Consider the following 25,841-nt stretch of genomic DNA (forward strand, 5'->3'; position numbering starts at 1 on the left):
AGGCCTTTGGCTGGCACCACACCGGTGTCACCACCGTTAGCTTTTTTGTTTTGTAGGTTCTGGAGGATGACTTAGTTGGTCACGCTGACCTAGTGAAGAAGAATTGCCCAACCTTGATCTCGAAGAGGTCATCTTCTGTTGAACCAATTTTAGGCATCAACATTTTGGCGTCGTCTATGGGAATCTACTTCTTGTTGATTTTTATTTGAGTTTTTTCAACAACAACCACTTGATCAACACCATGAGTCAAGAGTCCAACCTTGACGAACTCGTCACCCTGGTGCGTCAGGGAAACAAAAGAAGAAATCTAATTGTCTAACTAATATTGAGACCTACCTAAAGGAGATGAGGAAAGACATAAACGAACTTTGAGATCGAACAATGAGGTCATGGAGGAAGTCGAGATGACCTATATAGGAAGACAACGAAGGCTAGAAGAGTGGCGTTAGGAACTTGGAATCGTTGACGCGATGGGCTCTAACGCCTAGGCAAACCTCAACTTGAAAGACATGAAGACGAGGATGAAAGTTATCCCAAATCTCCTGATAGAACGAAACATGGGAAGCTACAAACTTTTGAGCCTAGCCTTGAAGGCTCATTCTTCGGTTTCTCTCACATGCAAGCCGAAAGCCAGAAGAACTATTTTGACCTAAGAGACTTACTTGAGAAGAAGAAAGTCAATATGCTCAACCTTGTGATCATGATCGCGAAGTCAACTGTGATCGTGATTGTGAGGTCAATCATGATCATCACTATGAGGTCAATCGTGATCATGAAGTCAGTAGTCACAATCAGTCCTGAAGTACGCCTTAATGAGGACGACCATGCTAGAGAAGGTAGAATTTTGGAAGCCATGAAACGGATGCAAGACGAGATGGATCGGAAGCTAGAAACCCGTCTAGCAACCCTCGACCGTAAGCGAGGCCTCAGACCACGCTATCTGACCATGACAGCTGGCACCTTTGCCACATCCCACATCAACCAAAGGAGAGGGGATGATGTGCCTTATATGTACATGTCTGTCTCCACCTAGCACCAGGCCTTTTAGGAGCTCACTGGCTTCGGAGTCATAGGAATTTCGAAGTTAAGCGAGTTGGGGCTAGAGCAATCCCAAGATAGGTGATCCACTGGGAAGTTGCTTGTGAGTTCCTAGAAACAAAACTATGAGGGCAGAGAATGGGCCTAAAATGGACAAAATCGTGCTACGTCGGAACCAATCCCGAGATGTGAAAATTTGGTATCAGAGCCACTCTTTTGTGTGATGCGAGTGTGCCGACGAGGACGTCAAGCCTCTAAGGGGGGTGGATTGTAACATCCCACATCAACCAATGGAGATGGGGTGATGTGCCTTATATGTACATACCTGCCTCCATCTAGCACGAGGCCTTTTGGAAGCTCACTAGTTTCGACGTCATGGGAACTCTGAAGTTAAGCGAGTTAGGGTAGAGCAATCCTAAGATGGGTGACCCACTGGGAAGTTGCTTGTGAGTTCCTAAAAACAAAACCGTGAGGGCAGAGAGGGGTGCCTAAAGCGGACAATATCGTGCTACGGCGGAGCCGATCCCAGGATGTGACAACCTTACCATTCATGAAAGACATTCTTGAATTTAAGCTCTCAAATGATTTCAAACAACCTAGGATGCGACACCAGAAGGGAAAGATCCATCACGGTTTAATGTAGGGGATTGATGAAGACAAGGGTAAAATTATGTATGTGATAAGCCAAATGATAAGAAAATGAGATTTGAGACTTTTAGGCGAGGTGGGAGATACTGAGATTAACCTCAAAATATGTACCAACCACAATTTGAGAACTACACCACCCTGAACACTAATCATGAGGAGGTTTTCCTAAACATCCAAGCTGAGCTGCCAAAACCTCGACCTTCATGGTTTACCAAAGGAAAAAATTATCCAAATTGATATTGCAGATATCATCATGAGAACAGTCATGCAACGGACCAAATGTTATTAACTCTATAACAAAATTGAAGCACTAATTAGGCGAGGTTGTTTGATCTCGTTTGTGGCCGAAAAGAAGCAAGTAGAGCAACATGACAACGCATCAGACAAGCAATCTTTAGCTAAAAAAGATATCAATGTTATTTCATGTAAGGTTACTTAGCTGGGGACTCCAACAAGACGCAGAATGAGTATGCATGACGTACTTAAGATGGGCTCAAGGCACTCTCTATTGGTCCAGGCTATCGCACATAGAAATCACACAAGCTCATGTACTCAGCGATCACCTTTAACGAGGAGGAGGAAAGAGGTGTAATTCATCCACATGATGATCCATTCATAATCCAAGTTGAGATCACCAATTATTTCTTGAAAAGGATCTTCATCAACTCAGGCAGCTCGGTCAATCATCTTTACCCTAGCTATCGAGTAGATAAAGATATCTCGAGAAAGACTTAAGCATGTGTCCACTCTCTTGCTCGAGTTCACTGAAGACAACATTCACTCCATCAAAAGCATCACACTGACTCTGTCACTTGGAATGACAACTCAACGAACAACCGTATACACAACATTCCTAATAGTCGAATGTTTATCGGCTTATAATGTTATTTTAGGTCAACCAGCTTTATGTTCTCTCCGAGCCTTTATTGCTAGCCACATTTGATCAATCCAACTTCTTGTTGCATTTGGTCTCTAGAGAATATTTATCCATCTTTGGTATCATAGTGGCTTTGTAATTTTTTATGTTTCTCTTATCAATAAAATATTGTCGCTCTTTATAAAAAATAAAAAATAAAAAATAGATAGTTTGAATCGTTAAAATACAATGCATGGTGGGCCCAAAAAGGGTGTCCCTCAATGACCAGAATCCTTCATTACAACAAACAAATCCTTCATTACACTTGGATCACATTAATTGTATCACAGCATGAGGGAAACATGTTCTTTAAGAAAAAAAAATTATTATACAGAAAAGCCCCAAAAATGACCAGAAGGACACAAAACTAACAATTATATAGATTGGTACCTCATGTAACACACACATGCCATTGGGTCGCTCTCTCGATACGCGAGGAAAGATGTGCGTCAAATATTAGGGTTTAGGTTTTTCACGTTCAGTCATCATCCCTTCCTCGGCCTAACAACGCTTGTTTTCATCCATGTTCAGTTGTTGTTGCCCTCCTCAACTTGACAGCATATAGTCACTTTTCTTCCACTTTGAGTCACTGCCATCACTCCTCTCTTCGACTCAGGGTGTTGGCCTTGTTGTTGTCTTTCTCAAATCTTAGGCGTTGGTTTTGTCGTTATCTTTCTCCTTGGTGTGTTGACGTTTATGGTGATTGCCTTGGTATGATGGTTTCATCTAGTCTACTCTTGCTATTATGCATATCTCCAAGTCAATGGAGGCTATGGTGCAAGCTGCTTCATTGGGGTCCCATGATCACAGTGGAGGTGGCTTACCTTCAGGAGAAGACGACCATTGTCCAAAGATTTGGCGTGGGTGGCTCTTCACCTAGGGTCTATGGCTCCGATTCTCCTTTTCATGGTGTTGGGCCAGGTTTTTGGCAACTAGGGTTGTTAGGTACCATCCTTTTACCTATCTTTACGGGTTTGGCTGGCTACTCTGCGATGGGGACTTCGAATCTGGGTCATGTTGGTGTCCCTCCTGACAAACCTATGGAGACTCCTAGGCGCCTTCCTTAATGTGTTCTTGGAGCATTCGTGGCCTTGGCATCTGGCGAATGCTCTTGTGCCTAATCCTCGGGTTCATGTTAAGTGGCTAGCCAGCTTTGTTATTATTGCGTGGTGTTTTCTTCGTTCTCCATTTAGCTGATCTTTGATTCTTCGCCTATCTCAAAGACTATGTTTTCATAGGAGGTTTATTTGTTAGTGTTGAGATGAGACGACATGCTTGGGGCCTTTTTTTTTTTTTTTCTTTCTAGCCTGTTTGCAGGGTTAGTCTCTTTTTTGTGTTGTTTCTTGCAGATTTTTCTTTTGTCATCGCCAATTGCTATTGGAGGTGCCAGAGATGGTGTGCTTAGTGGATGTTTTCTTTCTTCTTGGCATATTGTGTTCTTTGTTGGATGCTCTCAATGTCTTGTGGTTGTGCAAATGATTATGATTTCGTAGCATGACTCTTTTGACAATTGGATTGTGTCGTAGTGTTCTCGTCAAAGTTCTATGTGTCAATTTGCTGTTTTATTTATCTTGCTCTAGCATTGGTCTTGCATGACTGTTTCAAACTCTCTTGTTAGTCCATGACATGTATGGTACTTTTTCCTAACCTAAGGTTTGTCCCTCAAGAATATTTTAACAATGCCACTGTTTCGTGTTGTTCTTTGTACGCTACTTTGATTCTATGAATAAATTCCATTTCTAAAAATAAATAAAAAATAAAAACACACACATGCCATTTTCAAATGTTAAAATCTATCCACCCAAGAAAAATTAGAACCAATTAATCTTAGTTAAATAGTAATATTTTTCTCCAAGGTCTTAGAAGACGTCTCAAATAAAATTCATAATTCCTCGTTAAAATAAAATTAAAAATATGACCTATGAAAATAGTCTTCAGACCAAAAAGAAAATTACAACAAAATAGGGTGCTTTTCAGTTAATATTTTGGCCATATTCAAGAAAACAACCTATTTCATTTGCCTTTGAAGAGGAAAAAGTGAGCCATGCTGGCTCTGTCCCAGAAAAATAAAAAATTAGATAAACAAAATTAACTGGGCTAACTTCCCAGAGAGGCAAGTAGTTCATATTAATGATTAATCTATCCATGAAATTGATAAACAAAATTAACTGGGCTAACTTCCCAGAGAGGCAAGTAGTTCATATTAATGATTAATCTAACCATGAAATTTTTTAATATCCGACTGACCCAGCAGTTTAACACATCGCATATCACGGGACCAACTATAAAACTGTGTCAAGCATTCAACATCCCAGACAGCTTAACGCAGTTTGACTGAACCTAAGATTTGATCCAGAATGAGTTTTCAAAGACTAGGCTGAAATTAAACTACAACAAAATGGACAGGACTCTATAACTCTGCTACAAAAGGGCTTAGGGACTGCCGGACTCTGAAACGACTTTGTTTTCTTCTCAAAAGGGTAAAGGACAGCAACTGGAACAAACTTACGACAGGAAATAGAACTTGCTGAGCATCGGCATGAGCCACCATTTCAATCATCCAAAGCCTTGGGAGAATTTTCAGGAGTCTTCATAGCCGTAGATGCCTTACCTTTATCTTTATGTGCTGTAACAGCAGTGCGAAATTCCTCAACTATAGAACCATCCTTGAATTTCAAAGCAAAGGTGGAAAGCCCATCCTTCTTTTCATCGATACTGTTCATGCAGGCAAATGTTACACCTTTCTTCTCCATATTTGTCAGCTTCATGTCTGGGTACAGACTAGCATTCAGAATTACCTTTCTAATTCCCTTGAGTCTCATAACAAGTCTCGCCTTTTCAGTCCCAGATTCAGATACATTAACCTTCAGATCTCCCTTACCACGTTCTTTCCAGCCTCCATCAATAAATTCAAATAACGCAGCATCAGCATTGAAAACCGCTTTCTCATTTTCTTCCCCAGTCTCAACCGCAACCTCTTGCATTGGCGGGAAACCACCACCATCACTCTTAGGTACAACTGGAGCCCCTGATGTGCCAAATTTTGAAGAATTTCCATTATTCGAGAGACCAAGACCAGAAGGCTGATCATTATTTGATCCAAAGAGTGAACCAGAGCCAGTACCCAATGTGGAACCATCCTTTGAAATAAGCCCAAAAGAAAAGGTGGAAGTGGAAAACCCAGTTCCAGAAAGATTTGTGAAGGCATTTTGACTACTCGAAAGCTGTTGGAATGAGCTCAAAGAAGTACCTTCCGGACTTGGATCTACATTTTCGTTTTTGTTATCTTTGTTATCTTCATTTTCAGTCTTCTCCTCATTTTCAGTCTCACCCTCATTTGTCTTATTTTCTCCCACAGCTGGTTCATGTACAACCTCAGGTTCCGTTGCTTCACCTGAAACTTCAGTGTTCTCCTTCACAACATTCTCCTTATCAGCAGCTGATTCAGCACCAACCTGCTCAACCTTGCTTTCTGACTGCTTATTCTCCTCATCTGAAACCCTTATCTCACTGGCAGGTTGTGCAGCAGCTGTAACTTCAGCAGGGACTGTGCTTGCTTCTGTTGGAGGAACCAACTGTATACCAGCAAAAGGATTGGAAGTAGGACCAGATGCTGGCTGCTGGCGGCGAACCTTAACAATTCTTCGGGTTGCCAGCACCTCCTCACTGGCCCTCTTGAAAGTTCCGGTCTCTTCTTCAAGAGCATCTTCTTCGTCATCAAGGCCTGGGTTATCTCGAGAGAGTTCCCTTCCAGCAGCTCGCTTCTTAGAAGGTGGAACGGCATTTTCCGAATCCGCCATTGAAAAATGAACCGAGAGAGTTAAATTAAAGAATCAGTCCCTCAACTGTTTGGAAAGCCAATATCTGCAAATCATTCCAAATTATACTTTTTTGCAGAGCCAAGATAATCAGACAAACAAGGATGCTAAACTCATAGATTATTATTACTACCAAATGCAGAGAAAACTTAATAGGCAAATCCATGTGAGGGAGAAACAGCACTGATTAACACAACCACAAATTGCAATACACCAGGTCTAATCAAAGAACCCTTCACATAATAAAGAATCTTAAATATGAACTATTAATGAAAAAATCCGCTACTGTCTATCTCTGTCAGTCAGAAGAGATCTTCAAAACATACAACAGACCAGAAAATACAGGAAAAAAAAAAGGACACCAACTTACGTGTGACAAAGGTAAGGAAAGTCACATTCCATATCACCTAAAAAGTCGATCAAATTTGTCTTACAAAACATCAGAACCTTGATTTCCCCCCATAATGGACTATAAAATGTGACAAGTTTTTCCACAAATTTAACTAAAAATATTACAATTAAGTAAGTACAAAACAATGCATTTTTCTTATCCACTATTGTTCATCACATGCATAGACACAGAACAGAAAAGGCAAATTGAAAGTTAATAAGTACACCAGAAAACATAAGTCAGATACGAATCCTAGTTATGTTTAACTCTAATTTTTTATAAAAAGAAATCAGGGCAATTGAACACACAATCCCCTTCCCCCACCTCTCAAAATAGAAAGAAAAATTACCATTAGGCCAAAAATGACTATGGAGACCTAAAGAGCATAAACTTAGTAAAACCAATACCACAAATAAATCAATAAATTAATATATAATAGGGGTGAGAGAATGCTAATAAAAGAATATACAGTACTTAACTGTTAGGAGTGGAGAAGTCAAGAGTAGAACTAATAACAAGAATCTACAGAATAATTATTGTGGTCTTAAAAAAGAAAAAAGAATTTAAAAGAGTTTGTTGAAAACCCTAAGTTCAATAGCACCAGCTGAGTGTGTTTCAGAATACCATGAACAACGATTGAAACTTCTCTTTTATTTTCCGTCAGATTTTCTAATCTTTCACTAATTTCCTCAGACACCAAAGGAGGGTTAACAGATAAAACCCTACTTTCCCAGCAAAATCCGAAAAATCTAACGAACTGGGTCATCATGATTCAAAGAAAAAACTATTCAACCAAATCAAGAAAAACACAAGCAACCTAAAAAATAACCCAGAAAAAGATAAACAAGTTGCATAACCCACCAAAATAAAATAAAATATAACCAAATATCATGAAAATATGAAACTATATCAGAAGCCCAAGATATTATTCAGTGACTGAGTTTCAAACAAAAAATGAAAACGAGAAATGGAGAATGGACTTGGACTTACCGACAAGCAAAGAGCCGCAGACGCGGCAGCAGAAGCAGAACCTAGAGAGAGATCCAGAAATTAATGGCTGGTTTTTTGAAATTGTGATCTTTTGGGTTTTGGGTTTTGTATGTAGAATGTAATTGAGAAATTGATTGGGAAAGATTTGGATATGGAAGAGTTTTAAGGGTTTCTTCCCCTTTCTGATTGAGCTATGAAGGGGTTTTAATGGTGCGCGTACAGATATTGAAACGACGACACAATTTCTCACATATGGATTTATAGGATTTACATGTAATTTAGGTCATTTTGTGACACGTGGCGTTTAGGGTCGGAAAACCCATTGAAATTGGGCTTCCGGAAAATGCTGGCCCGGAATCAGCATGTCAAGTCAATGAAGCTCTAAAATTTGTTCTCCTCAAGTTTTTTTTTTTTTTTTTTTCCCTAAATCGAAAATTCCCAAAATCTTCAGACTATTAAATTCTATTTACAAAGTGGTCTAATAATGTGACGTCCCTAACATGACCCTATACGAAAACTTTCGAACGCCAAATTTCTTTTTCCTCACATATAGATCGGACCTAAGTTATTGGTAAAAAAATTAGGAGTTATCTAATTTGGTAGCTACATCGCAATGGTAAGCCTATTATGAGGGAGGTGAAGAAAATTATATTAATAACGGAAAACCAAATCAAATAAAATTATTTGATGGATCCTTATATAGATATATATATATATATATATATATATTTATTTATTTATTTATTTATTTATTTTTAAAGTGAACCTTTGGGGAACAAGATGCTACAATCGCCGACAATTTTCAAAGAAAGTGAACTATAAAGATTAGATGCTTAAAATGCTGGTAAAAAGTTCAGTTGCACCTTTCAAATTCATGGGCTCCACTCCACGTGCATGAAATTTAAACACGATTAAGGGGGAAAAAATTAATCAAATATCATTTTGTTCTTTCGTTTTTTTTTTTTTCTTCTTCATGGGATTATTATGGCAACCAAAAAGTAGGTAAGCTAACCAACGTTGCGGCAAAGTTGGTGTAATGCTAAAAATGTATATACTCTTTATGAATAATACACGTTTACAATCAGTCACATAAAAGAATTCAATTCCCAAAACACACAAAAAGAGTCGAGGGGAACCAAATATCTAAAATTTGATGAATGGAAAAGGGGGTGGACCTTATCCCTAGCTCAATTCTTTCTACATTCACAATGGCACAAGAAAATTGTATGATGGGAAGATGGCCTCAAAGAATATGTTAAAAGCTGCAATTGAACGAGCAAACTAACTAAAGCTACCAAACTATATGTTGTGCCCCATGACAAACTATAACTTGGTTACAAGCCACACCACCGGGCATCAGAGACAACCGATCCGTTACATCACCTCTTTGCCGGCCTCTTGCAGGAGACCTGTCAGCCGGAAAAAAAAAACGAAAAAGCCAATGGGAAACAGAAAAAGAGACCATCAAAATGACTGGGTATTGACTAGCACCAGTACAATTATTGCTGAACATAACAGCTTTGTCATATGAATACAGAGTTGCTTGGAATTCGGTCAGCCTTAAGGAACCATTTGCTAAAAGCAATTATATCATGACAGATGATAATACTTATATACCAAATGGAACTGTTTTATTCTTACCCATCAGAAATAAAAAGGGGTAGGGCACACAGGACATAAGACCATAAGAATGGTTTAGATGAATTATTTGTAGTACCAGATCTGAAGTTATTTTAGTGTCAATTTTTGTAACACGTATTTGCCATGTACAATTTAAAACAATCTTTCAGACACTTTTTTCTTGATTAATGACAGTAATGAATTAATCCCACCCCTACAAAATAGCACTTTTATGTTCACTTCGGAACAGAAAAGTGCAGGTGTCTGGATTCTTAAATGCAAAAATGTGAGATTCAGTCTCTGTTATATGCCCGACCTAGCCTATTCATACAGTGAGTTCATCTAGCAGAGAATTGAAAACTATGATTATATACCATCTGATTGCATGTCCCAGTAATGAATCTTTTCTTACCTCTGTAAAGGATCCATACAGCTGGACCAGCAGTCTTCGTCAGACCTAGTGACGTGGTGTAAGCACTGCCAACAGTAAAAGATGAAAGGATTAGGATGCCAAAAAAACAATCTGACCAGAGAACTAAGCAAACACAAGCAAAGAAACAAATGCCGTTGTTCCCACTAGTAGACTCCTCAGAACATACAACAGCTAATAGAGAGACCAAAAATCCTTACATGGTTCTACCAGATTGCAAAAAGCAAAACCACCAAGTTTCAGCATATACAAGTTAATTATCAGAAAGGATGAGAAAAGAATGTTTCGAAGAAAGCCAATACTGCAATCAAACAAGCAGAAAGCCAAAACAACAATAGAAAACAACTAAGCTACACAAAAGCATATGACAAAGAAAAAAGGCTCCACAAAATCCAATTTGTCTCTTGGTTTAAGTAGTAGATCACAGTTGTGCCTACTGCTTATTGGGGAGTTTTTGGTCTCTATACAACTCAGATGTTAGATTCTTTTCCTAGTCTTTCTCTTTGTATTTCCCCAAACACAAAGGACAGACACTTCTTTTTCGTTAAGTTTTTCTTACTTAAGAAAAAAAAAAAAAAAAAACTTTAATGGCACCGCTTGCAATCAAATGTTCAAAACTCGGTTGCGGTTATTCCACAGGGAATAACTAATTGCAACAATAACCATAACTAGAAAAATAAACGCAGCTCACTGATATAATGCTGAGGCATTTCCCATAGATGGAACACCCATTCATCAGCATTAGCAGTAGATATTGTATGCACAATGTTTATTAAAATTATTTAAAATCTCCAATAGAAGTTAGTAGAGAAAGTGTTATAAGTAGTGAAATCAGAAAGTTGTCAGAATGGGAGTCAGAGATGGCACTTTAGAATCAATTAATCACCAGAGACAAAATTGGATTTTCACACTGGCCCAACCAATAGCTTTTTAGGCTGACGAGGTTCCTTCATTATTCGTACCCCACTCTTCGTCAGCCTCGTTACCATTAATGAGTACAGCACCATCCGTAGAATCTGCATCCACCACAACAGCCTCCTCCTGGCTCCCTTCTTCTCCATACTGTTCCTCGGCAGTCTGTTCCTCGGCAGTTTGTTCCCCGTTCTGTTCACCATTCTGTTCAGAAACCTATAGATGGAACAAATCAAAAGGGCAAATGAAGCACAAGTGTTTAAAACCCAATTCATAAAATAAAAGCAAATAGAGTGTTAAACAATAATATGGTTTCACTTTACGTCAATAAAAACATCAGCTTCACAAATACATCTAGAAGTTAGAAGATCTGACTTTGTATCAATCATACAGAACAAACAATAAACGAGGTTAACAAAAAGTGGTCAAACGTGTTGACCGCATAAAAGAGAAACAATATCCATTAGAAGACAGGCAGGAAATCTGCATATCTTATCATGCAAATATCAACCAGCCAAAACAAATTGTTTATGGGAAAGAAAACCTCCAACTAAAATAAAGTTGGCATCCATTGTATACCTCATGATTTGCTTCCCCATTTTCAAGAGGTTCCTCCTCATCCACTTGCAGGTTCCGGAAAGCCTCCACAAGGGTAATGTGTGCTTTATCAACATGGTTTACATACTCCTCGGCAGGAGGATAAACACCCCTAAAAAAATCAAAAGAGAACAGTTAATACAAAGCCATACAAAGTCGATATAATAAACCATGACTAAGAGCAACTAACATCCTGAGGGAAAAGTTGTTATGCCAAAAGAGAACATTTGATAGGAAGATCTCGAGAAACTTGTGCCAAGTCAAATAATAGTAGTTTACAGCTTGCAACAACACATTCAACACATGTACACACACACACAATGTGCAGAGGTACCTTGTCTCTGCAGCTCTAGATTCAACAGAAAGAGCAACTTGCCAATCGTCAAACAAATTAGGATACTCTTCAGGATCAGCCAAAGACTCAGCAGCTTTTGGATTAACCTGCAGGTAAACATTGAATCACAATAAAAGTTCCTACATTACTAGGAAAGGATAAATAAGTGCATGCACATATATGCACCCAATGCTTTTGCATATGTAAATAATTGCACTATGCATCTGTGCATGCATGTTTTCCTCTCCGTGTGTGTTGTATCTTCTAAGAAGAGTAGCAAAAGTCTATCTTCCCAGAAGTGTTAGTTTTCTCTAAGGTTTGTGATAAGACTTTCACAAGCCGAGGTGGGCAGCAATGCAATGTATTGTACTTTGCACAACAGCATAACTATATGAAGTTATTGCCTATTCGTGTGACTCCATTATTTAACATGGCACACTATATCAAAAACAGAAAGGATTGTAAAGAAATCACAGTACAAAAACTGAATACTGTGAAAGACACATACAGAACAACAAGGAATAACAAATCAATCAAAGCCCAAAGATGCAACAAATCCACTATGGAGGAAGTTAATCAACATGGATGTTTGTGGAAATGAATTTCGAAAGCTGGAAACAATAAAACCGATTCTGGTGAAAATTTCTGGAGATATGAGTTTTAAAATGAGTCAAGAAAACTTTTCTTTAACGTTGAAAAGTAGAATTGCCACCTGAAATTTCCTACAAAGAATATACACATAAAAGAGATTGTTGCCTATATATTTTCAATAGAAATGTTCAAAATTCTAAATAAATAAATATAAAAAACCTCAGTTGTATGCCACCGTGACTATGATATGTGATATCTCTAACAGATAATATGAGACCGCCACATAGACAACCAGCCCATCATAACTATTGTACCTAACAAAACAATGCTATGAGTTTTCTATACAAAGTTGTCATTGCTAAATTTTTTACATCAAATTAAGCCAAATAAGAAATTCAGGCATGAGATCGGAGTGTCTAAAATGAGACATGCACAGAAATGTCCTAAAATGTCACCTTGCTCAGGTCTTTTCTCCAAATAGCTACTATCTCTGAGACCTTGCCTGGAAGATAAGATCGAGCCATCAAAGCAGCTTCAGGTATCCGGTTGCTGCAAAGAGGATGCTCCATTAATCATTAATTTTAAAAAGCATGATTCATGTAGTCATACTTCAATGAAACAAATAGGGAATTACCTTGCAATCAGCAACTCAAGGCACTCTTCCAATCGACCCAACATGAACAAACAAAGGAATGCAACATTGTTCTTCCCTTGTTCTTTAGCAAGGGTTGCGAGTTTTGCTATTCCTTCAGCATCCCCAAGAGAAGAATAGAGCAGTAATAAACCACTCAGGTCCATGGCATGCTTTAAACATTCCTCGGCCATGTCTAACTGCAACAATGTAAAATAGACGAAGAGATGAAATCAATTCGAAGGTTAAAGATACCAGGGCAAATATCAACAGGACGATAAATGTGGTTGTGGGTAAGGATTCAATATGTGTATCAAGTGAGTGATAATAAATAAACAACATACCTTTCCAGTAGACATAGCTAATTCACCTAACTGCTTCCATTTAGACTCACTTTGCACCTCTGTGGCAATTTCCTGCAAGAAACAACGTGAATGAACACTTGGGAAATAACCACATCATTTATTATAAGACTACAAAATATATAAATCCTCAAGTAAACAGAACCTCCCAATCTAGTTGTCTCCTTGGACTTACCTTTGCAATTTCTAATCTACCAAGCTGTATGGCTAGCTCAAATCTGTAATCAGGATCTGTGGCCACTTCAAGTGCTTCCTCTATCATACCCCGTGATTCCAAGAAACGAGCCACGCTACAAGAACAGAAAATTATCCATTAGGATATAAGCAATCATTCACTTATCAAACATTACTTTTCAATTTATGACCAATGAAAAACAGAATGGAATACAATATTCAACTTAAAAGAGAAATGTTATATAATATGGGGTTTTAAGGTTCAATGGTCCATGAACTTTGACCCAATTCGCATTTTGGTCCCTCAATTTCCAAAATCGTTCCCGTGGTCCTTCAACTTTAGTTTCATTAGGACAAATGGTCCTGCCGTCAGTTTTGTCAACTTTTTCTGCTAAATTTGAGCATGTGCATGGCACATGGTGTACCGTTGAGGGTCAAAATCGGAAATTGATTCACTCCTGAGGAAAAACTTTCCTGTCACAGGGGTTCCACGTCAGCATCCCACATCAGATCTGAGGAATCTGTTTCGTTTTTTTTTTCCTTCAAAATTTATTAGTATTGGGGGATTTTGGAAAATTTAGAAATAATGTGGCTGAGAGAGACACTGCTGGGTTCAGGATCTGTCGAGGAGTGCGGTTTGGGGGAGAAAACTTTCCGGTGTTACTCTCTCCTAAAGATCTGAGGAATCTCTCTCCATATTGAGCCATTCCATTATCACTTTTTCATCTTCAATTTAAATATTTTAGGGAAAAAAAAGGGGAGAAATCAATAGGTGATGAAAGAGTGACTGAAGAGAGAGTAACAGAGTTGCATAATTTTTACAAACTGAAATACAAGAATGGAGGAGAGGGATGGATGCTGGAGAGAGGAGGAAGAAAATGGGTGCAGAAATTAAAAATAATACAAAAATACCATTTTGCCCCTGCATTTAACATAAAAGATAACAAAATTGACGGCAGGACCATTTGTCCTAACGAAAGTGAGGTTGAAGGACCAGGGGAACGATTTTGAAAATTGAGGGACCAAAATGCGAATCAGGTCAAAGTTGAGGGACCATTAGACCTAAAACCCTTATAATATGTTAAGTAAGATCTCCAATTTGAAATGAGACTTTTGCATTAAAATTTGAAACTAAATAAATAAAAATTCAACAGAAGTTTATTGAAGTCCAATATAATCAGCATAGGGAAAGAAACAGTACAGATATGGTAAATTTGTCTATAAAGAACTTTTCCAAAGATCAGCAAAGCATATTACTATTAAATTCATTAGCAGCAGGTGGAGGGCAAATTTGTGGTATCAGAAGCACCAAGTGACAATTTAGAAACCTCAAATTAAAATTATACAACTGTAAAGAATCTAATAAAGAAATTACTTCCATATGCTTCTAGGTGACCCGTTTTGTAAAATTCTTTATTTTCTCGTTGGTGTGTCGACTCACTTTCCCCCATGTCCTATTTTCAAATTTACATGGTGGGTGGGGAAATAGGACACGAGGGTGGAAATAACCGGATATACTATATTACACCAGAAATAAAGGGCAATTTGATCTCATTATGCCAAATTCAGAAACTAAAAGGTACCTGTTATGATGCTCTTTAGGAATTGAAGGTAAAACTTCATTCGCCCTTTCAAGGTCTCCACGCATCACAAGAGTCTTATATTCGATCAAACTGAGAAGTAGTGTGTACCCTATTACACTGCAAATGTAAAATTAGAACAAAGACACATATAAGTTGCTAAATGATGAAGATAACCGTCATGACTTCAAATAACACAAACCAAAAGTACACTTACTTGAACTCTTTGTCTATCAGATACACCCGACTTTGATTGGCAAGATAACCCAACAAGTACATTGGTCGGTCTAAATGGAACATTGTGGTTACCTAAAATAAGAGTCAAAATTTATTCACCTTGATACAAATATTAAATCTTTGCGACTCTATGAGGATATAAATAACATTTGCAGACCCACAATGAACAGTACACAATACCTCGCCACCAACACAGTAATTAAGCCTCCAGGCGGAGTTGTTGTAAATGAAGCAATCCCCAACCCATAAACCAGTCCTAACACGTTCATTCATTTCATGGAGAAGCTCAAATGCATCTTCAACACCTTGTTCATCTACAGGCCTTCCACTATCTAAATAAGAAGAGACTATGTCCCGCTGCACCATTATCATATGAAATCACATAAAGATGAATGATGAGAGCTTAAGAAACAATGGGGAAAGAAGAATCCAACTAGTGAAGATGCTTACATTGTACTTCAGAATATAGAACGATGTGTCACTGGCAATAGCCACTAAATCACCACTATCAGCCCAATAGAGATTCTGACATTTTCAAAAGAAAGTTGAATTAAAGAAAAATGAAAATAGCAATTATAAGGCTATTTGATGGAGGTAGGGACTCACTTTCACATTTACATCAATTCGCCGAATCAACCTGCATTCAGCCCAATCATAAAAGCATATGAAATCATTTGAGCACATCGCCAATAAAGTTCCCCCATAAATATGTTCAGCCGAAAATGTAGGTCGAATACTCCTCTTCTCCTGAAATATGACACTTCCATTAAAATAAACTCATGTCCTCTAACAGTTAGTTTTTAACATCTAGAATCTAGTAATGGATCTAAACCCCGGAAGAACTATAACTAGGATGCTGAAATTAATGTAACATTAACAGTACAAAGAAATTGCAAGTGGCACAGAATTGACAGCTAGCATTAATATATTCGAGCAGAACATTTTGATATAACAAAGACTGAAAAAAAAAAAAAGCAGCCAACCCCAATATGTTGTCCTTTAACAAATAAGACTAAGAAAAATGAAACCAATTTCCAGCAGGAAACTACTTTTGTTCTGTATTGGACTTTTACCGAGAAGACTACAATACTGTAGGGGTCAATAAACCAAAAAATAAACAAACCTGGAAGTTTTTGGTGAAAATCTTAATCTTAGATGTGCTCTCTCTAACAGCATATTCTCCATCAGATGACCAAGCAAATTCCAAAGCAGAACCAAATGACCGATTTCTCCAGGCCAAAGCAGTATATATAATGTACTCTCCATCTCCACAAACAACAACAAACCTCCCATTGGGATTATGCTTTAAGCTCTGTAAACAAAAATTGATCAGGAAGAAATCAGCCAATGTATTATAGCAGACCCACACAATTTATTAAAGGAAGTCTACATCCTATAGACATGTTTTACACCTCAATGCTCTTTTAATCTGCAAATGAATAATCCCAGAGACAAATATTAGTGGATACAGGACCCATTTCTCTATAAAATTCTTTGGACTCCTCAAATAATTCAATTACAAAGTGTCCATCCACAGCTAAACACAAATCTTTCTCGTTGACCACTAAAAACCTTTACTTCTCTTATAACAAGAATAAGAAATCACTTTATCTGAAGCAAATTGGAGGATAATTAAAAAGAAGAATCAAAGAGCCAGACCTGAGGGTAAAGATCACATGTACCCAACTCCTTAACAGCCAAAGGCAATCTCTCTCCATCAGTAACCTATGTAGCAAAGCAAACATAAAACGAGTGATGTAAACAAACAAAGAGGAAGGGGAGTTAGGCAAAGGAAACGAGTCAATCGGAATGAGCTCATACCTCAAAATCAGCTCCCACACTCTTAATGTTCACAGTTTGAATTTCATTATGCTTAGCCCAAATAATCTTTCCACTATTGTCCATACTTGCAACAGGTACTTCTCGCCCAAGTTTTACCATAATGGTTCCTTCATCATACCCAATTACAACCCTGCACAAGTTGATGAGAAGAAGAAAAACATCTTAGGTACAGCTTTTTTTATAGGACATCACAAATGCAGCTTTGAAACATACTCCACAACTTAACTGAATCCATTTTCCCACAAACTTGTCATGATGTCTGATTCTCAAGGAAATTAACAACCTAAGACTTAATTGTAAGGAGACAAAAGATGCACTTTTTTCATGAATGCAAGCGAATCTATATATATATATATATATATATATATATATATGAATTCGTTTCTTTTTTTCTGTAAACTTCACAGTAAATTGACAGAGTTCAAGAAGAAGGTTATGTATTTATGAATTTAGAACAGCTTGACACAGTTCTAATATCAATCGGTAAATTGCATTGAATAGAGAAATGCAAAGAATGTTTAAGGTGCAAAGAGAACTATAAAACTCACCGCCTTGAACTCTTCATGTATCCAATAGCCCAAACTCTTTCAAGCCCATAATTCAATGTGTTCTCAAGCCTGTAGATGCCCCCACAATTATCCAAGGCCTCAATATTCGATGATTTGAAAATAGAGAAAATAATTCTAAAATATAACATTTAAAAGTAAAATAAATTTCAAAAACAAAATTGTAAGGAACCAAAAAAAAAATGAACGACTACCCAAAAGATATAACATCCTAGGACGAAGATGCAGAAAACAGCACAGTAATTACCTGTAAGTAGTTGAATGCCATATTCGAACTGTTCCATCCTCAGACCCTGTTATTATTATAGGAAGTTCAGGATGAAAACATACAGCAGAAACATTGTGTGTATGGCCGTCAAGTGTCTGGACACAACTTTTGGTTTGATAGTCCCACACCTGCTTACACAGGATTATGCGTGAATTTTTCCAAATCACCACAGATATATAATCAAAAAAAAAAAATTGAAGAAAAAGGATAACTTAAGGGAGACCTTAGCAGTGTGATCATCAGAACCAGTAATTAGATAAGGCTTATCACCACCCGTAAAGTAATCAACACAATTTACTCCTTTCTGATGGGCATCCAATGTAAAATTTGGGTCTGGGGAACCTAGATTCCAAATCTGGGGAAAAACAAAAAACCAGTAGCATAGTTAGCACCATTACACAAAAAGTGTTGTATGCAAGAAATCCCCCAGAACATGTCATGTATACCTTTATGGTGCGATCAAGAGATGCACTTGCGAATGTGTTGGTATCTTTCGGATTAAATGTCACTTGCATGACATAATGGGAATGTCCTTCAAATATCTGCGTGCAAACCCAACCTTTGTCCCAATCCCAGAGCTTGATAAGCATATCATCAGATGATGATAGCACATATGGGAGTGTTGGATGGACAGCAACACACCTAATGTAGTCTGTATGTGCCTCAAATACTTTAACTTTATCCATTGTATTGTAATTGTATACACGAATGAACATGTCATCAGCTCCAGCAACAACCCATTGCTTGCGTGCGATAAATTTGGCTGACCTAACTGCAGACCAATGACTTACACATTAAAGCATGATAATTATCTTATTGGGGAAAATGCCAGAAAGAAATGGCTATCACGCATAAAAGAAATGCAAACAGGTAAAGTAGCATCTCATAAAATACCTGGTAACTCTGTGACCTCAAAAGACTTAGCCATGGTCTGAAACAGTAACAAGAAGATTCAAGTTAGCAAATGCTTACTCTAACCATTTAAAGAACCTAAAATTTCAAAGCTAGCTATAAGTTTAAGACAACTCTCAGAGGAAGGAACACCAAATATTTGTTTTTCTTTGATAGCATGATAGCTCAAAATATACTGTACAAAACCATACTTGTTATGAGATGCATCACAGAGTTAACTGTAAGGATTCAGCAGACCGAAAGACACCCAGCCGAAGAGAAGAACAATGACAAACCCAGTCTTATCATCACTCAGGGTTAAAAAGATATATTAGAAAATGTTATTATTTTGTATATTTGTATTATTTATGCCAATCAAAGCATTCTATAAGTTGAACATCCACCCTACTGGGTGTCAAAAAGAATTTTTCGAAATAAAATTAAAATATAAGTTATGTATAGCTTTAGTGAGAAGATTTGTCAAATGATCAACATAAGCATAAATTGACAGTAGCCATCTATGCTCAATGTCTAAGAGTACATCTGATCAGAAAGAGAAAAAAAGAATTCCATTGTACACAAATCCTGTCTTTGGACAGTCAATCAGTAAATCACTAATTGCTTCCTCGCCCTTAGTTAGGGTTTGGTTCATCTAATCAGTTAATAAATTTGGTACAAGTGAGGTCCTCTTTGTATCTAAAGTGATCAAGGCTTCAGTACAGTGGCTTAAATTTAGCAAAAAACCTCATACATTATCTTCTGGTTGTACAAGTTCCATCACTTCACTTCTAGCTCTTTCACTTTGGACCAAAAGACTTGTTTTTATCATGTCTTAACAAATGAAGCTAGCCATACAGTCCACAGAGTTCAATTGTCATAGTGCAACAATGCCTCTTAAGATGGTTGCACATACCAGTAAATGTTAAGATCAAATTTTGCATGTAGTTAGCAATGGATCATAGTTATAACAATATAAAAAGAGTCATCATGATCATCATTCAATCACTTGATATCCAAACAGCAAAGATGGCTTTTATCAAAAGGCACCATATATTCCCCTCCATTTTCAGAAATGATTTCAGTACTACTTGGTTGTGGAAATGCTACTTGTAGTATTATATAGATCATACCTGTGTCTGGTAGTTCCAAATACACACAGTTCCTGAATATAAACTCGCCAAAATCCTGCAGTAAAAGTGTCATTAAACAAATTAGTAATTCATCAAGTTTTCTCCATCATTTTCAGAGATACAATCTCATTGTTACTAATAATATGTGGTAAACCACAAAAAATACAGTTGCACCAAAACAACTTGGATCCTATCCTAACCAAGTGGCAAGAGAACCAAAGTTCTTTCCCCACTTCTAATGCAATTTTTTACTATAATTAGTCTTTTTATACAATTACCTAATAAGACAAAGCTTGAAATTTGAAAAAACAAAAAAAAGAATAAGAATCCCTATTGCAGCCATGTCACCCCATCCAATGGGTGCTGCCTCCTGCAAAATGTAGCCATATCCTTTGTTTGACACTGCTACCTCAATAACCAACCATCAATTGCATAGCTTATCATTTCACCAAATTCTCTAGGATGCTATCCTAATTTGAGTAGCAAGCGCATTCCCAAATTAAAAGGTTTACAAAGAAAAAAGAAATATGACAGACATCAGGAAGAGGAGCTGGGATGCATGGCATTGCTCAAATTACATTTTTATGAACAATTTTAACAGAATACTAATAAGCAAGACTAGTGAAATGAAGGTAATGCATTTACCATGGCTCTGTTGGATGTAGATCCACAGATTTTACTCTCTCTGATCTTTGAGCAAGTTTTCTCTGAACCAGAAGATTAGAATTAGACTACTTATCACACAATTCAGGATATAACTATTAAGATCGGGATCTGATCCACATAGAGAAAATAGATTAAAGGAATTCAATAAAACGCACCTTGATTTCCAGTCTGAGAGGCTGTTAATACATTGAAAAAGCAAAGAAAACCAATCAGTGCCAAATTGATACACCAAATCTTAAATTAATTTATTTACTAGGATTTCTTTTTGGATAGAGAAAGTAAATAACTGAGAATCGAAATTTGATCAATTGAACAGAAGATCTCGACGAAATTCACTTTATGCTCAGTTTGGTTGCGAAGAAAGGAAATAAAAATAAGATGGAAATTAAGAAAACATCGAATTCCAAGCAACCAAACAAAGCCTAATACATTGCAACACCCTCACTGAAATTGATGCATTAAGTCAAGCAATGAGGGATTGGCACCAAATCAAAACGGATTTGAATCAGATCTAAGATGCAGCCTAATGTGACAACGTTCAGGGAAGCCGGAAGAGATCAGAGACTCACCATTTTCGCAGAGCTCCGGCCGAGATCACAGTCAGAGAAACCCTAGCGATCCAGGTGATCCGAGCACAGAGAGTGAAGAAGAAGAAGAAGAAGAAGAAGAGAGGGATGGGAGGGAGAGAGATTTTGGTCCTGCGCACATGGAGAGGGCTCTTTTTCTGTAAATATACGACGAGATCAAGCAAAGCGTTGCGGTTAAGTGAGTAATTTTACGATAGTGCCACTGGTGGGGCAAAGCCGGTTCTTGGTGTCAGATCGTACAGTTTCTGATGATCTTGGAACGTGGATTGATGAACGGTGGAGATTTGTCGATTGGTTGCTCTTTTGGTGTGAAATGATAACAATGTGATGTCATCTGTTGTTTTGACGTGGATTCCACGCTGGCACATATGGGCTCACCGTCTCGGTTGAGCTGAGATCCCGTTTAGAAAAGGCATACGGCCCATTTGCTGCTGGACTTTTGGCCACCGGACTTCATTGAAATCACCCATCCCAACTAGGTGTGCCCCATCACCAACAAAGTCTAACCCAGTAAAAAAAATATTAAATTACAGATATTAAAATGATATTCCTTCTACGTGCACCATCACTAGCCGTCAACCTCTCTTCTCCATCTTCCATCTTTTTTCCTCTTCCGTCAACCTCTCTTCTCGTCAAATAATGTGTCAATGTACACGTCAATAATTTACTTATTAGTAAGGCACTAAGTCATTTTTTCTCTCTATAGTTTTCAATTCCGAGCAATTTAAAGATAACCGTTAATTTCTGTCAAAACTCTCTCACTTCCATTAGTTATTGAACATGTGCACCTCACATGGAGGGGCAATTTGGTCCAATCCTGCCATCTATAGGGGTCTGCCAAGAATTCTTTTGGGGGATTATTTTTGGGCTTAGGGTTCTTCAAAAATTTTGATTTATGGGTTTGGATTTGGTTCAATTGTTGATAGAGGGTTCAAATTGAGGGCAAGTAGATAGTTCATATCACGTTCAAATGATGAAGGTAAGAAATTTATGACACGAGAATTATAGATTTCTTACCTCAAAGACAGCCCCGACAACCACCTCAATCATAGATTTATTTAAATTAGAAACCTCTCAATATTTTCTTATTCAACAATATATTGTCTGCTATTACAAATACCAGTTGAGAGTCTTTTATTCATTATGCTTATACAAATACTAGTCGGCAGCATAAACTTCTCAGCAGTTTTCTGAGCATAAATCCGCACAACCATCTAGCTTTTCTGCATGTTACACATCAAGCAATTTCAGTAAGAATCCACTTTGAACACAAGGAGGAAAAAAAAAAAAAAAATTTATTCATGTTAGCACATCAGCGTTAATTTTATCCACAGGATAAATAACAACATAATCTCCACCCAAAAATAAAAAAGATGGATATGGAATTCATGTCCCATTTGTGATTTTGGATATTGAGGTGATCGTATTTGATATGCATGTACCGTAACAGGGCTGAGGTTGGTGCAGAAGGAAGTTGTGCAACCAAGAATATTGCAGTAGTAGAGAGGGTCTGGGAGCGTCTTCTTACAAGCTTTCAAACACAATCCGGTACAAATTGTGCTGGCTTTAACACCATGACAGAAGAGCATGCATTTGAGCAGGCACGTTATCAACTGAGCCTGCACTTGACTCACCGAAAACACGATCATCATCATGAGCCATGACGATGAGTACTGCTTGCACAAGTCTCCTGGAACCCTTTCCTTCCATATTGCTCTTTATATCCCTTACTTCTTTCTTGAAATTTTGAGGTGCATGTAGAAGGTAAAACAATCCTTGAATTTATAGGCCTCAGTCTTAGACATGAAAAGAAAAAGGGTGAAATTAATTTGTAGATCCGTGAGTAATAAGCTAGACCATGAATCCAATTCATGCATAGATTTTATTATGAACTACATATATATATTTTATTGCGAGAACAGATTGACATTTAATATACCAGGGTCTGCTTTCATTAATGGCAATTTCTGGTTCTCTTTAGCATACGCTAAGCGTCCTCTCTTGACATATGTTGCGGACAAGAGAGAGCATTCGTGTATGTTTTTCATGCAGATCTTGCTTTTAATACATTTGAGAGTTCTAATCTTAGTCGTTAAAACTTCTGGTTGAGACCCTATGGATTTGAGGTTGGAATTTCCTACAGTCCTGTCTAGCCTTCTGTCTTTTTGCTTGTATGGCAAGATTTCTATTATTTTCAACAAATTTATTCAGCACCAGTACCGCAGTCACCAACTACTTTCTGGAAGAACAAAAAGGGTTTTATTACTGGTAATTATATATGTATTTTACAGAATCTATCTGCACCAGTGTAATTTGTTAAAGAACACATATAACATTCCATTTCGATTGATCCTTACAACATGTTCCCTCATGGGATATATTACAAAGCACACAAAGATAAGTTTTATTTGCAAATCATACAACAGTAATAGCAGGAACAGCAAGTTTTAAGTGAAATTAAATATTCCTTTAGTCTAATTACTTCGGAGAACACAGTACAAATCGGGCAGAGCATTCGATGTCTTTATTCCTTCAACCTTTCCTTCTAAGCTTGGAGTTCAACAGAATCCCAAGTATGAGAGCCATTCATTTCAACCACAATGGTTCCTTTGTCAAAACCAAATGCAACCCTGTAGGAGGCAAGGAAAGTATATTTTGATAAATATGCTGGTAAAACAATGCAATAAAACAAATCCTAACAAGCTAAGGGCAACAAATTGAGAGTCCTTTGCCACATTTACATGCTTGTATATCAAACGGTTACTCGAAAAATCATCCTCTCAGATACACATCTTAACCCACAAGAAAGAACAAAAAAGAAACTCACTTGTTTGATCCTTTCAACTGTCCAATGGCCCATACTCTTTCAAGACCATAGTTCAATTCGTTCTCTAGCCTGTGATAGAAGAAGAATCGTTTACAACATGAGTTTCCATCAAAGCGATGCAATAGCAAGAATTAAACAGAAAACTGAGTCAATTTTATTTGTAATGTAAGTAGTTTGGATCAGAAGTTACCTAAACGTGGTTGCATTCCATATGTGAATGTTCCCATCCTCAGAAACTGTAATTATTATGGGAAGCTCAGCATGAACACATACAGCTGTTACATTGTGCTCATGACCTTCTAGAGTTTGCACACAACTTTTGGTTTCAATGTCCCATACCTGTTGCCGAGAAAATTTACAAATAAAATTCAAATTAGTATGACACACATGCGCATCATAATCGTATGCTGTACATATAGAGCTAAACAGAAAGCTGATAACCAGCATTTGGTCCCAAACCTTAGCAGTAAAGTCATCAGAGCCACTCAATAGATATGGTTTATCCCCGCGACTGAAGTAATCAATTGAATTAACTCCTATTGAGTGGCCATCTAAGGTAAACTCTGCTGTAGGAGAACCAATGTTCCATATCTACAATGAAACGGGACATTGTAAAAATTTAAGTGTCACAAGGGTCATGACACCAGAAATATTGCAATTAAGTAATTTGCAACAAATTAACAGTGCCTTCAATACCTTAATGGTGCCATCAAGCGATGCACTAGCAAAAGTATTGGTGTCTTTCGGATTAAATGCCACTTGCATCACATAGTGAGAATGCCCCTCGAAGATCTGAGTACATGACCAATCCTTCTCCCAATCCCAAAGCTTTATAACCTTGTCATCAGAACATGACAACAGATATGGTAGAGTGGGATGGACAGCAACACTCCTGATAAAGTCTGTGTGTGCTTCATATTCTTTGATCTTTTCCATCGTATTATAGTTGTATATGCGAATGTACTTGTCATCAGCCGCTGTTACAATCCAGTTTTCACGTGCTACAAACTTGGCTGACCTCACTGCAAACGCAAAAACAGATGTCAAATACAAAGTCATGACCAGTTGGCAACATCAAGAACAAATGAAAGAAAATCACATGTACCTGGAGACTCAGTGACCTTGAAGGACTTCTCCATGGTCTGGACCAGTAAAATTAAGTTAGCCCCATCTGGAAGATTTATTGAAAGGCACGAAAATCCCGAATTGGGTAATTAGGAGTTTGATATTAATGGTGAAAGTAACAATGGCTCACCTGTGACTGGTAGTTCCAGATACAAACAGTTCCTGAATACAAACTTACTAGAATCCTGCATGGAAATCATTACATGATAAGAATATGAAAATCGAAGTTAGGAGATGCAGACGGCATTACAGAATTGTCAAGGAGGTAGATTATTACCATGGCTCAGTTGGATGTTGATCCACAGATTTAACTCTTTCTGAGTTTTGAGCAAATTCTTTCTGGTCAAATTAATACAACAGCTTAGAATCAAAATTGAAACACGTCTTATTTCCATAAAATTTTAAATAAAAAATTAAAAAAAGGAATAGCTATACCTCAATAGATAGTGAAAGAGGCTGCTTCTCATCAAATCATACAGAAACAATCAACCAGTAAAAATTTGTCAGTTGCAAAATTGAAAAAAAATATGCATTAGTCAAATAATTATAAGATGGTACGTAAATGTGCTTTTTCTAATATATTTTTTTCGTGACAGGGACATACGGGCTCAAGTATTCCCACCTTGTCAAAAAAAAAACTTAAGAGGAAGACTCAAAACATGATGGAACA

General features: G+C 37.5%; 3 protein-coding genes across 10 annotated transcripts in view; all 3 read right to left on the reverse strand.

The window, feature by feature from the left end:
- Window positions 1–4,766: 4,766 nt before the first annotated feature.
- Window positions 4,767–8,043, reverse strand: LOC103327972 (nuclear pore complex protein NUP50A). The gene is made up of 2 exons (XM_008230359.2): window positions 7,802–8,043; window positions 4,767–6,466 (listed from the first exon to the last, which is right to left on the reverse strand). The coding sequence occupies exon 2, from the start codon at window positions 6,400–6,402 to the stop codon at window positions 5,155–5,157; it is 1,248 nt and encodes a 415-aa protein (XP_008228581.2). The 5' UTR covers window positions 6,403–6,466; window positions 7,802–8,043; the 3' UTR covers window positions 4,767–5,154.
- A 792-nt stretch (window positions 8,044–8,835) lies between these two features.
- Window positions 8,836–21,377, reverse strand: LOC103327971 (coatomer subunit beta'-2). 7 transcript variants are annotated; one of them, XR_513827.2, is made up of 26 exons: window positions 21,202–21,373; window positions 20,788–20,808; window positions 20,612–20,673; window positions 19,967–20,021; window positions 18,840–18,876; window positions 18,392–18,717; window positions 18,169–18,300; window positions 17,925–18,073; window positions 17,660–17,728; window positions 17,091–17,241; window positions 16,929–16,994; window positions 16,393–16,581; window positions 15,876–16,016; window positions 15,720–15,794; window positions 15,450–15,626; window positions 15,250–15,341; window positions 15,036–15,152; window positions 13,454–13,568; window positions 13,261–13,332; window positions 12,920–13,116; window positions 12,741–12,834; window positions 11,695–11,801; window positions 11,343–11,472; window positions 10,772–10,979; window positions 9,834–9,898; window positions 8,836–9,210 (listed from the first exon to the last, which is right to left on the reverse strand). XR_513827.2 is itself a non-coding variant. In XM_008230357.2 (26 exons), exons 1-25 carry the CDS (start codon window positions 21,202–21,204, stop codon window positions 9,879–9,881), a joined length of 2,763 nt encoding a protein of 920 aa, XP_008228579.1. In that variant the 5' UTR covers window positions 21,205–21,377; the 3' UTR covers window positions 8,836–9,210; window positions 9,834–9,878. The 7 variants fall into 7 exon arrangements, 3 of the variants coding, with proteins under 3 accessions (XP_008228579.1, XP_088905890.1, XP_088905891.1); XR_513826.2 differs by having other exon boundaries at window positions 10,738–10,979; XM_008230357.2 differs by having other exon boundaries at window positions 10,814–10,979; window positions 21,202–21,377.
- Window positions 21,378–23,531: 2,154 nt separating this feature from the next.
- LOC103327970 (coatomer subunit beta'-1-like) overlaps window positions 23,532–25,841 on the reverse strand; it is a 50,059-nt gene continuing 47,749 nt past the window's right edge. For both annotated transcript variants that reach the window (XM_089051250.1, XM_089051249.1), the window contains exons 2-10: window positions 25,607–25,627; window positions 25,449–25,510; window positions 25,302–25,356; window positions 25,152–25,188; window positions 24,743–25,068; window positions 24,506–24,637; window positions 24,237–24,385; window positions 24,047–24,115; window positions 23,532–23,849 (exon numbers count right to left, since the gene is read on the reverse strand). In XM_089051250.1, the coding sequence (XP_088907376.1) occupies window positions 23,765–23,849; window positions 24,047–24,115; window positions 24,237–24,385; window positions 24,506–24,637; window positions 24,743–25,068; window positions 25,152–25,188; window positions 25,302–25,356; window positions 25,449–25,510; window positions 25,607–25,627 (936 nt within the window). In that variant the 3' untranslated portion in view covers window positions 23,532–23,764. The remainder of the gene's footprint in view (window positions 23,850–24,046; window positions 24,116–24,236; window positions 24,386–24,505; window positions 24,638–24,742; window positions 25,069–25,151; window positions 25,189–25,301; window positions 25,357–25,448; window positions 25,511–25,606; window positions 25,628–25,841) is intronic.

This window comes from Prunus mume, linkage group LG4 (genome assembly GCF_029339155.1).
Source record: "Prunus mume cultivar Tortuosa linkage group LG4, ASM2933915v1, whole genome shotgun sequence".
NCBI classification, from domain to species: Eukaryota; Viridiplantae; Streptophyta; class Magnoliopsida; order Rosales; family Rosaceae; genus Prunus; species Prunus mume.